This window comes from Canis aureus, chromosome 25, assembly GCF_053574225.1.
Source record: "Canis aureus isolate CA01 chromosome 25, VMU_Caureus_v.1.0, whole genome shotgun sequence".
Taxonomy (NCBI): Eukaryota; Metazoa; Chordata; class Mammalia; order Carnivora; family Canidae; genus Canis; species Canis aureus.
The window spans coordinates 18,936,199-18,948,876 of record NC_135635.1 but is presented as its reverse complement, the minus strand read 5'-3'; the positions used below and the strand labels follow the sequence as shown (position 1 = coordinate 18,948,876).

Below are 12,678 nucleotides of genomic sequence, written 5' to 3'. Positions count from 1 at the left end.
TGCAAAGTTGGAAGTTCACAACTAGGCAAAGTGAGCTTAAGATAGATTAAGTGGCCACGATAATATAAGCATCAAAACCAAAATTCCAACCCCGTTTTGACTGACCTGAAAAAGCCTCTGCTTTTCTAATCTCACCACTCTGTGCCCCATTACTTTAGATGGCCTGCATCTCCCAGTACTGTGGTCAGGACTTGGACCAGCTCACTTTGTCCATTCACAAAATGTACCTACCTAACAGAGATGCTATGAGGATTAGTTAAGATATTTGTTTAAGGTATCAGCACTGTGCCAGACAGTGGGTTATCACCTAGTTATTTTCTGATATCTGGCTGGGTTTTTAAAATTTTTGCTACTCTTGAGAAAGAGAAGATAGTAAAGAAGCAGAGGAGGAGTTTGGTGGTATTAAAATGACTAATAGAACAAACTCCTTTAGATGAGATGCATCAGCTTCCTTCATTCAACACAGTTCATAAATATGGAAAGAGAAAAAAGAATACGTGTTTTAATGAAGAAGTGGGGGGGAAGGTAAAGAGGGAAATTTTTGATATTTCCTTTTATATATATTTTTTTTTCTCAAAAGTAATTTGTCATACGTCCTAAAGAGTAACCGTGCCATCTGTGGTGTGCTGATATTTGCTCCTATGTGATCTTTACCTTAGGATGACAAAGGTCATGAATCGGCTTTTAAGAACAGTTTCCATGCTGGAATATTTTGTCAACCGGAGTTGGGAATGGAGCACGTACAATACAGAAATGCTAATGTCTGAGCTGAGTCCTGAAGACCAGAGAGTAAGTAGAACGCTGACAACCAACAGGAAAATCTTACTCATTTGGAATTTAGAATTATTTGACCTGGAAAGCTGATAAACAAAGGAAGTTTTAGTTATAGACACAATCTTTTTTTTTTTTTTTTTTTTTTTTTTTTATGCTAAGAAAATCAGTCAGTGCTATTGACACAATTGCAGGACATAAGTTAATGTAGGTAAGAGACCTGGGTTCTTGACCTTGGTTAGATTCTCACTGCTATCCTGCAGTCACATTTCATGTACTGAATTTGCTTCAATCCCTGTTCATCCTTGGTGGCTGTTTTCAACAAACCCTCGGTACCTCTGTATTTTCCCTAACCCCACAACATAGGACTTCAATGAAAAATCAGTTTTACTGCTCATAAATTCATCCACTATTCTTATTAAATCAGAATCATTCTCCATCTCCAGAGCTTCAATTCTTTCCTTTTTAAAAGCTAACCCCTACTCCCATTGCATCCCACTTAGACCTCCCTCCCTCCCTCTCCCTATAATGATCTGTCTTCAACAAATCAGACTTCTTATTTCTCAAGACAGGCCTTCACCTTAATGCTTTGCACCAGTGCCATTTCTTTCTTTACATTAGCTTCTTGGCAGTTAGAATAGTTAAGTCCTGAAATCTTTGTGTATTCTGAAATTCACAAGTATAGAAATCTTTTGTACTTTGTACATGTTCCTAGGTTTTTCTTTTCAGGGAATCACATGTTCCCTGACCATATCCTTAGTTTTCTATTAAACTTTAGTTCTTACTCTCTTGCTTGGCATTATCTACTAAAAGAAATTTTTTCAAAAGGTAAAGCATTTCTTGATTTATCTAATACTTGACAGTATGTAGAAGAGACCATGTGTGAGGAGGAAACATTAGAAGGCCATAGCTAGCCTCACTTGCCAACTACGGATTTCCTTCTACAAACCAGCAACACAGACCATGATTCAAATCCAAGCCCTAGAATTACTTTGGGTCATGGAACCTAAGGGTTATTTACAAAGTCAAACACCATAATGTTATATTAAATACACCAGGTGAGATTTAAAGGGATATTTTAACTGAAATAATTTGCTGAGCATCTCTAAACCTGACATGAAATAGGGCTATATTCAGAAATATCTACATACCTTTATAGACAAAATTATTCTAAAGTACTTGTTTGAAATGCATAGACAATGATGAAACTAGATTAAAAAAACCTCGAGCTATTGTAAATTATTTTTAAAATTAGCTTCAAATTTTATGTGGGCTTATCTTTATTGCATTCTCTTCATGGAATTTATCCATCTAAATAATTCAAAAGGTAATAAGGTTAGTGTTTCGTTTTTTGACATGTATAACTGAAAATTTTGTGGAAAAAAAGAATCAACTCTGCTCTGGATATAACATGTGCTTTCAAAATAGCTTAGCAAAGATAATAGTCCTGAATAATTGGATATAATTGCCAAACTCTGGCTTAGAATCGAGTTTGATTTGCCCTATGGAATGAGGATTCCAAACTAGGGCCTCATTGAAATCTAACTTAGAACTGTGAAATAGTATAAAAATAAAAGCCTCTGTTTATATAGTAATATTTAGTGATTCTATAACAAACAAACATATCCAAAGTAATACAGAATCACTTTTGGAAAGCATTTCAGCTGTTGGACAAGTCTATGAAGCTCTCTGGAACTCATCAATCTCATCTGTTCTTTGTTGATTCTCCACAGTATTTCACAAGAATTTGAGATAACTTGCAATAAACATATAATAACAGAAAAGAGAAATAAAACATCAAACTAGGGGAAATATTAAAATGTGAAGTCAAAGAATGAAAAATAGAATGTCCATCCATGTGTAGTCTATAAGATCCTACTAAGTCACTGCAGTTAAGCAAGGAATTTGTTTTTGGGCTTTTTAGTAGCAAAATGAAAGGGAAAATATAGTTCCGTGGCATTCTGTGTCCAAGAGGAGGAAATGCACCAGTGTTCCAAGAGAAGCACTAAACTCGTACCACTGAATTCAAATGTTTTTGAAGGGCTTCATTTGACAACACACATAATAAATAATATCTCTGAAGCAAATACAGAATATAAATTTTGCTAAACTATAACTTAAGGCTTTGCTTATCCAGTCTTATTAGTCTGCTCTATTAAGTAGAAAAGGATGGTAGGCCAAGGAAACACCACCAAAATTTAAGAATGGAAAAGAAGCACAATTTGTTCTGGTCCCTAACCAAAGGTGTCCCATCACTTTTAAAAATAACTAGTCCTCATTTATTTGAAATGAAATTAGCCTTCACCAGACAAAAGAATGACAATTCTTTTAAATTTCCCTCACAAGACTTCCCAAAGGTCAAATATTTGTCCTTGATCTATGTTTAAATATTTCTGTGTAAATGGTAATCCATATTATCAGTGTCTTTGAAATAACAGTTCAAATAATCTCCTTTGGAGGAGTCCAACCCAAGTCTCCCAAACCATTTACTCAATTATGTGAAAGACTGTCACTCACTTATGTGAAAGAAACGTCATCAAAAGGACAATGTGATTGTCTCCAGCAGTACAATTCTGGCAATCCATAATCTCTTCTTGCCTTTCAGGTATTCAACTTTGATGTGCGCCAGTTGAACTGGTTGGAATATATTGAAAATTATGTTTTAGGAGTTAAGAAATATTTATTGAAAGAGGATATGGCTGGGATCCCAGAAGCAAAACAACATTTGAAAAGGTAAACATAACCAGTTAATATTTATTAAGCACTTACCACATATATCTGATTCTATACTAGACATGAAATTTGAGCAGGGGAGGGGAAGAATCAACATTTTTTGAGCACTTACTACATTACAGGTCCTTCCTTGTACACTCTCCCCTTGCAGTACACTGTTTCACTTATATTTCACCACATGCCTATGAAGGAAGTATCATTTTGTTATCCCATTTTTCTTTTTAAATGAAAGAGCCTTTTAGGCTCAAAGAAAGTAAGTAATTTGTACATGGTAAGACATGGTAAGGAGCCAGATTTGAACCTAAGTTTCTGTTTCTTCATATCCTGTCCCAATGTGATATAAAGAATACCCAACAACAGGAAACCTGACTGTACTCTTTAACGTGGGCAAATCAGTCACTATTTTTTAAGTCCTTAAATTGCCTTAAATTTCTTTCAGTCATTATTCCATAAGGGACAGAGAACTGTTAACAACCTGATACAATTCTGGTAGGAGCAAAGGGTTTTTAATGCAGAGATTATCAGCATGGAAAAGTAAATTGAAAACAGAGAGGAACCTTGAATAGCAGGCTAAGAGCTTAGAACTTACCTTCTACTGAACAAACAGTGAAGATTTCTGACAAGGCAATATGATCTAAGTATATTTAAGAAAGATTGTTAGTAATGTTTGTAAGATTGGTTAAAAAAGAGAGAGGTATGGGAAAGAGAAACTCATACTATGGAAATTTGATTATTCCGGAGGCATGGTGTAGAAATAAAAGCTATAAAAATCAAGAGGTCGTAAGGTCATGCCACATACCTGTGAACACCTTACAATATTCTGGTCACAACCAGGAAACAACACATTTAGATTTCAGATAACACAGTTGGGTATTTGGTGCTGTTTTAACTTTGGTTATATATGTCTGTTCCCCAGGCTCCGAAATATACACTACCTCTTTAATACTGCCCTCTTTCTCATCGCCTGGCGCCTTCTCATTGCAAGATCTCAGATGGCTCGGAATGTCTGGTTCTTCATTGTGAGCTTCTGTTATAAATTCCTCTCCTACTTTAGGGCATCCAGCACGCTTAAGGTCTAAGAACATTTGGCAAGCTCCTTTCACCTGGAACCTCTTGGATACCTCTAAAACAGCAAACTGTGGTTCTCAAGATTAAGAAGTAACAAAGAATATGCCCCAAGCTCATTACCTGTCCAATGTGTTGTCATGTATTCATCCCTGTTTCTTACCTATATATTGTTTTTATTTCAGTGAAAGAAGGAAAGTCATATCCTAGCCTATAATCATATCTATCTTAGGAAAAATTATTTCCAGATTGCTTCCTAACATTCTATACTGTGCCCTTGAATATAAAACACCAAAATACACTTATCTGTCCGTATTTAGGTTTTTTCTCTTGAGAGGACTAATTTTGACTCCATGAACATGGAAGAACACATGGTAGAAGCTAAAATATGCTAAAGAAAGGCAGTTCTAACCTTGGAACCATTCTGGGGTTCTAAGATTAAGTTGAGGAGGAATGATCTTCGCATCCTCAGAAATACTGTAAAAGAAATCATTCTCCACTGAAATCTCAGCTTCCTGTGTTATACCATGGAGACCTGATTGAAGGCTGGGGGAAATTGGAAAAGTAGGTTCACATTTAGCACCTCCGTCAACTACACCTACTTCTGAAATAAAAAAAAATAAATAAAAATAAAAATAAAACCCAAAAAACAAGGTCTAAATAATTATGTGTAGAATATACATATTTGATGTAGACTATACATCAAGCATATTTGCATCGGGACTGCTTATTATTCTTTCAAGTAAAATTAGTTGTCGTAATTTGAATCTGACAACTATTATTTCTAAATCTTTTGAATCATCCATTTTCCTGATAACCTCTCAAGAGTTTCCTTCTTGTTCACTGAAGTCACTAAACCCCTTATATTTAAGCTTATTTTGCTCAGGCCTCAGAGTGACTGATGGGAGAAAGGTACTAGGCTAGAATCATTAAAAAAAAAAAAAACAGTCCCCTGATCTCTGCCTGGGAGGAAAGCAAAATTTCAAACATAAATGTAAATGCTAGTTTTAGTCTTTTTCTGCAAAGTAGGGAAGATTACCCTTCTGTGATCACCAGGACTTGCTAGTATCTTGATCATTCCAATTACACAATGTTAACTGTACAATGTACAGCAGAAGAGGATAGACTTCACTAAGTGACTGTCAACTTAGAGACTGGGTATTGTTTTGTTTAAAAATATTTTATGTATAATATCAATGAATTAGTAAAAACTATATTTATTCTCAAATTCCTATATTAATAATATAACTGTTATCCCAACTTTCCTCATATTTGAGAGATCTGTGTATGTTGGATTGGAGCATTTCATGTTAAAAACATGGAATATTATTCAAATACGGTATTTGGGGCCTAAGCAACTAAAAATAATCACAACTACTAGAAAACTACAAAAGCATAAAATGGTAAGGCAGTTATGCTTATGCTCACTTTCCAGAATAATTAGTAATACTCAAGAAAGCACATGCACGTGGTTGCAGTGCACAAGGCTTGAGGGCAGCTTCTAGTCCAGTATTACTAGAGATTTTTCTGAACACTATAAAGGGCATTTAGGGGAACACTTCTGGGCAATGTCTTTTCCAATCTTATTTAAGGTCTGGGAACTTCTTTCCAGGGCAGACAAACCAGCTCTGAAACAAAGCACTTGGTGATCTTTAGTTTGAGATGTCTATATGATACTTCTGAGTTACATTAAGATACAAACTGCAGATAGGATAAAAATGAAATCAAGATATAACTCATTGAGATTGGATTAAACAATTATTCTAAGAATTTACTATCTTTTGATTGTTTCACCAATTCCATAAATTCTACTGATTAAGTATTCATTTTAATTTTTGATTAAATGAAAGTTTGAATTAAAAAATGTTTTCCTCTTCTAGTGTTGTATCTTTAACTGCTGACTATTATGGTAAATCTCCCTCCCCTGAGAAAAAAAGAATCTTCCAAAGAAACTACCAAATGAATATAAATTAACACACATCCATACATAATATTTAACTATGTTCTGATACCGTTAAGAGTTACATTTACAAGCTGAAGCATGTTTTATCTATGGCATTAATGACACAAAGTTCTGTGATGATTATGTGGTAAAAATAGGTATCTTATGAAAGAAAATCCCTAATTATTTTATATCAAGAACAATTAACAATTATTTGAATGCCTAACACATACAATTACAATGCAGTAAGAATCTTCTACTATTGAGAAAGGGACTGATGGTAAGTACAAAAAGATTTCTATGTTTTTAAAAAGTTTTGTTCATTCCTATGTTTTTTGCCCACAACATACCTGATACAGTAAATAATATTTCAGAGTTTAAGACAGTCACCACCTAAGCAATTATTAGAAAAAATTGAAGCAGGTGGGCATACAACTCAAAAAAAAAAAAAAAAACATTTCTTACATGACTTACTAATTTTATACTAACCCAATACCATCACCTCCAGTTAACAGCTCAAACAGCTGATTTAGAATCTCAGGGTAAATAGACTGATCTGAGAAGAGACCCAAATAGTGTGTTATCTTACAGTGGACATAATAGTTTCCAAAAACATCAGTATTTTTCAAAGTTCACAGGAATCCCATGTGAATTTCCACATGGTTATTTTTCTAGAACTGCAAATCCATTAATTATGTTCTGGAAACATGAACAACTGTCTGTAGTTAAAAGTGATGGTTGTCCCATATGCCCACATAGAGGTATGGGAAAATGTTCACTGCTTAGATTACTTTGTAAAAATATACATTTTTTTTATTTAATGAAATAAAATTAGCTGGTTTTATGATGTAACTGGCTTGAGAGACAGTGGTGACTTATAGTAGAAATAGTTATGGCAAAGGACACTAGAGTTTTAACAGCTAGAAACCCCTATTTTGGTACACAAAAAATTCAGGTGTGAATTGAAATACTGATTCCAACTTGGAGCTATAAACAGGTGGGGAGATATGAGGTTGGACAACTTGTATCAATTCTACTTTAAAGAAATAAAAAATCTTGTACTACAAGAATTCACCAAGTTCATTTGCAGAACTGCTTGATACAAGAAAGATTCTGAAGTATTTTATATCAGCTTTAGTATGTAGCTTTCATCAGTATATCCCCGCACATCTACTGTCTTACCTTAAAGTTATTACACAAAATAGCATAAAATGGGTTATATTTGGAAGTTGTTAATCTAATTCCTTTTGAGTAACATCCAATACAATTAGGAGTTGCTAAGACAAAGCTATTTAAATGTTTCACTGACTATAATCTTATATTCAACTCCGTTGACAGTTTTATAGACTTGAGTCAACTATTCAATTTGCATCACTCATTCACTTTTTAATATGAAAATACAAAAGAAATCCACTCTTATACAGTAATTTAACTCCATTTGGAGCAAAAGCAAATGTAACAGAGTGATATTTAAAGATTGCCAGTTTTCCTATAAGGAAAAAAGCAGCTTAAATATGAGGAACTGGGGCTTATTTGGGGATACATGATCATAAAAGGACAAAGAAACTTATATTTGTCATTTTATTTAGAGTCCAAATGTTCGGGATTGAGACATTAAATGAGTCTTTTGTATTCTCTTTTCTCTAAAAATAAAACAAAACAACAACAAAAAAAAACACAAGAAAACCAAAAAATCCAAGGCAGTTTGTTTCCTACTCCTAAGATAATGCAAGGTGATTTTATCACTAAAAAATATTTCAAGAGTGGGGGAAAACTACAATAGGAAATACTTGAATATCAATACAGGCATTATACCATAATGTATGAACATATGGTGATCTAGTTTTGATAGTGCTGACAAAGGGTGGACTCACTTTGGCTTGCAGAAGGTTTGTAATAGAGCTCCAAGCAGAAGGGGAGGAAGGACTTAAGTACTAAGTTCAAGGACATAATGAAATTTTAAAGGTCCTCTGGCTCAAGTTTAGATAACTTTTAAACAATCAAAATTATCCATCTTGAGATCAAGATTCAAAGTTTTAAATTTTGAAGCAGACAAGCTCCATATAAATTTTACTTTCTGGTACCCAAATCAGTAACCCACAACATAAAAAAGACAGGTTGCATAAAATATCCCTACTGATACCATTAAAAAATTAGACCTTAGTCATTCCTTTATGAATTCCAAAGTTAAGTTTGCATTAAAGATTGTGAACTTTACTTGCATTAGTAATTTTACTATGAAAATTCAGTGTTCTCTATCATAAAATGTATCTGAGAAAAATGTGATACTAATGGTCTAAATTGAGAATTAGAAGTAATTTGTAATTATAATACTGGGTTAATCTTTTCCCAAGAGGTAGTCTGTATTGTACAAATACTGCAGCAGAGAATTATTCACCTAAATATTTTATCTCTTTTTATAGGCCAAAGTATACAAAACACAGTTTAAAAAAAAAAAAAAAAAACTTTCATGTAAGTTGAAGTTTCAACTTTTAAAATATTTAGGCTGGAATATATAAATATTATGAATACCCTAATAAAATGAAAAAGGACTGAGTAATAAAGTTGGGTAGCCTCCCCGAGGCACAAGCCAAAGCTCCATAATAGGTATGTCAGTACACTGTTCCCTGCAATGGAAAAGAAACACTTGGCAAGATCAGAAACTCCTAACTGATCCTAATATGCAGGCATACTTCATCATTCACCATCCAAAAGGCTGGTCAGAATCTTACTACCTTGATGGTCAAAAACCTGTCTTTGACTATTTGAGGAATTTCAGGTAAAAAGCTTTCTTAACTATTAAAGTATAAATCAATGGCAAAGCAGGATTTGGCTTTAAAGAAATTCCTTTTATAGTCAGCTTTAGTGGGACAGATTAATTACATTAAAATTTTAATAAGGTATTTGGAAAACATGGGAACAATTAAAAATCATATGTAAGCAAGCACCAAAATAATTTTAAAATCCTTTTAAAGATACTTAACTGCTAAAATCCTAACTGAAAGAAAATAATTTTAAATCAATATTGTTTTACCTCCCTTAAAAAAACAAAACACCTTGAATGAACTTTCTGGAAAGCGATTCACAGAACCAAGATTCAGTCTAAAATAGCTAAAATTCTAAGTAAAATTCCTTCTGAGAGATGTTCTATTAGTTCCTAGTCTAACTTCATTGGAAACAGTATTTGAAATAAATCAATAACAGAGAAGGCTCATTCATTTTTTGGAGTTTTCTGGAATCCAAAATCTTTCAGAGCATGTTACATCATCTGTGTTAATCAGTCAACTTAATAGCTTTTAATAGTAAAGTATATATTTTAAACAATAATGCTTTTATTTCCTTCAGAGTGCCATTCACCATAAGCTTTTAATTCAAAGCAGTTTCATTAGTATTTTTCCTTTTCTTCATTGACATTATCTGTACCAACTATTTCCAAGGAAACATTTTTTCATCTTTAAAACAAAAAATCCATTTGTAAAACTGTAATTTGTGACATACTATCTCCAAAACCCACCATTTTAAATCCAGTCTTTTAGTCTTATCTTTGTCACTTACCTGGAATTTTACTTCCCCATTTCTCCAAAGGACTTAAACCATTGGGGACTGGTAGTTATTCTACTATCATTAAGTATTACAAAAGGAAAACTGATGTTGGTACATGTATTCCAAATACAGTTTTTAATGGCACCTGAGCAATATCTCCCTCTCATTATTTTTAGTCTTTCAAAGTCTGGAAATTTAAAATTAATCCTTAATTAGTAAGAAAGCTACAACAACACAATCTAATATCAAAATCAATCACATTCAGGACACTCTGAATGCAGACACTCATAATCCAGTTTTACAGCTTAACGGACATTGTTTAATGATAATCTCTCAGATCTGACATGATCTTGCCTTATGTAAGTATTTGCCTCATGTTTCTACTTTATGTAAAGTTACCCTGTTGCCCCTCACCCAAACATGTATAAAATATTCTACTTTTAATACTTTACAAACTGATAATTTTCATCACCATTAGTGGACCTTTTTATTACTCACCTCCCTCTACCAAAGTATACCAATAATATAAGGGTCAGACAAGAAAATTTAGCATCTTTTTAAAAAATGTGCTTTCTTCTCCCTGTATAAGTGCCCACTATACAGTTTGTGAATGCTACGTTTGTTACATATTATATAGCACCTACATACCCTGCCCCTGTAAGAATTCACCTTAGTCTTCCACGACCCTGCCTTGTACAGTCAGAAAAAGCCAATAGCCAGAGTTTAAAGAAAAGCAGTTACCTTCCTCAGACCAAATTATTAGATAAATGGCCTTGTCATTATGGCTTAACATTGATATGGCTATAGCATAGGGACCCATCCCTATATTCCTTTATTAACAGTGTGACCTGACCACAACTTTTTAAAGTCTAGACTAGTTTTCCATATGTTTTACATATTTTATTCTGATATATCTTTTAAAAACAGAAGGACGCAAACATTTGCACTTATCAATGCCTTTTTCTTTAGATGTGGTTTGACTTCTTTCCTTCAGGCTCTTTGCCACCAAGAAGCAAGCTCTGATTTCAATACTGCCCATTCGCTATGAAAATATCAGACGGGGTCATCTTCAAAGCAACACTCCAGTTGGGCTTATTCACTGATTAGCTGCATAATTTCTTCTAGGACAACGTAACAGACACAACATATACGGGATTTCAGTTTGGGTTTATCTTTCTTTTTTTTTCCCTAGGTGTGATTCCCACTTCTCATTCATATTTTCTTTTCTTTGAATATATTGCACAATATTTTATTATTAAAAAAGGTTTTATGTCTCAGGCAAAAAGTTTATCTCCTTCACTCAGGAGGTGCTAATGTGTATTATTCTCTAAAAGAGGTAAGTGGTTGTCTGTGTGGCCATCCTCAAAGGGGACCTAGGGAGAAGAAAAGACCAAAGCATTAGTTTTATTCCTTACACTATTCCCTCTAAACACAATGCTTTATTTTGGGCAATTTCTTTTGAAGCACCAAAAGCTACTGTTTAGATTTAACAATGATACTATGATTTAGAGATCAGCACCATTTGATACTGTAGCACTTACAGAACTGACAGGTTTGTAGGATCCAAGTCTGAAACGACAGTAAATTATCTCAACTATAAATTTCCCAATTCCATGTAACATGCCTGTAATAAAAAATAAGTTTTTTAAAAATTAAATGATGCTTTTAATGAAATCATTTCCTAAATTAATTATTCCTAAATTGTTACATAAGAATAAAAAATTTCACTAATTATAATAGAATAGATTAAGAAAGGAAACAAAGCAGTTTGCTTTATTCATTTCCATGGTTAAAAATAACCAAACAGGGGTGCCTGGGTGGCTTAGTCAGTTAAGCATCTGCCTTCGGTTCAGGTCATGATCCCCGGATGCTGGGATCAACCCCATACTGGGCTCCCTGCTAAGCAGGGAGTCTGCTTCTCCCCCCACCTCTGCTCTGTGTCCTTGGATGCTCTCTCCCTCTTTTACTCTCCCTCTCTCCTCCATGCAAATAAATGAAATCTTAAAAAAAAAAAAAAAAAAAAAAAAGTTAAATTTTAAAACATTTCTTTTCAAAATCACAAGGCCACATAATTCATGATCTTGACAAAGCAATCTTTTCAAGGGTGCTTTATATGTCTCACACATACCATTTTGAAAAATAAATAGTATCAGTGCCACAAATTTAGACAAATTTAAATAAGGTAGTAAGGAAGTCTTTCAAAGCTGTATATAGACTATACAGCTCCATGTAATATTGAATAGGGGTTGGGGATAAAGAAGGAACAGTTTCCTTTCTTTATCTATTGTACTCAAATCTTCATGATTACTATTCTGCAAATTACCTTTGAGAGAATCTCATAAACTCAGGACAAAAAAAAAAAAAAAAAAAAAAGACCCAAATCATAAAAACAGTATTGACTGAAAATTCTGGTTGCACATGTTGCATAGTTCAAAGTACCATTAGATGTGATTTTATATATTGTACAGTTAAAAATACCTTAAATGAAAAAGAAAATTTACATTCAAGTGTCTACTATTTATAGGCATTTTCTCATCTAATCCTACAACACACTTGTAAGTTAGGTATAATTATTATTCCCATTTTTATAGATGAGGAAACAATTTCAAAAAAGGTAGACGACC

General features: G+C 33.5%; 2 protein-coding genes across 9 annotated transcripts in view; one reads left to right on the top strand and one right to left on the bottom strand.

Moving 5' to 3' along the window:
- The window catches only part of FAR2 (fatty acyl-CoA reductase 2), a 131,918-nt gene extending 125,485 nt beyond the window's left edge, over positions 1-6,433 (top strand). For all 8 annotated transcript variants that reach the window (XM_077870581.1, XM_077870579.1, XM_077870583.1 and 5 more), the window contains 3 exons: positions 660-789; positions 3,377-3,504; positions 4,421-6,433. In XM_077870581.1, the coding sequence (XP_077726707.1) occupies positions 660-789; positions 3,377-3,504; positions 4,421-4,583 (421 nt within the window). In that variant the 3' untranslated portion in view covers positions 4,584-6,433. The remainder of the gene's footprint in view (positions 1-659; positions 790-3,376; positions 3,505-4,420) is intronic.
- The window catches only part of ERGIC2 (ERGIC and golgi 2), a 45,166-nt gene continuing 35,993 nt past the window's right edge, over positions 3,506-12,678 (bottom strand). Inside the window, exons 13-14 of the mRNA XM_077870586.1 lie at positions 11,596-11,678; positions 3,506-11,427 (exon numbers count right to left, since the gene is read on the bottom strand). Of these exons, the coding sequence (XP_077726712.1) occupies positions 11,365-11,427; positions 11,596-11,678 (146 nt within the window). The 3' untranslated portion in view covers positions 3,506-11,364. The remainder of the gene's footprint in view (positions 11,428-11,595; positions 11,679-12,678) is intronic.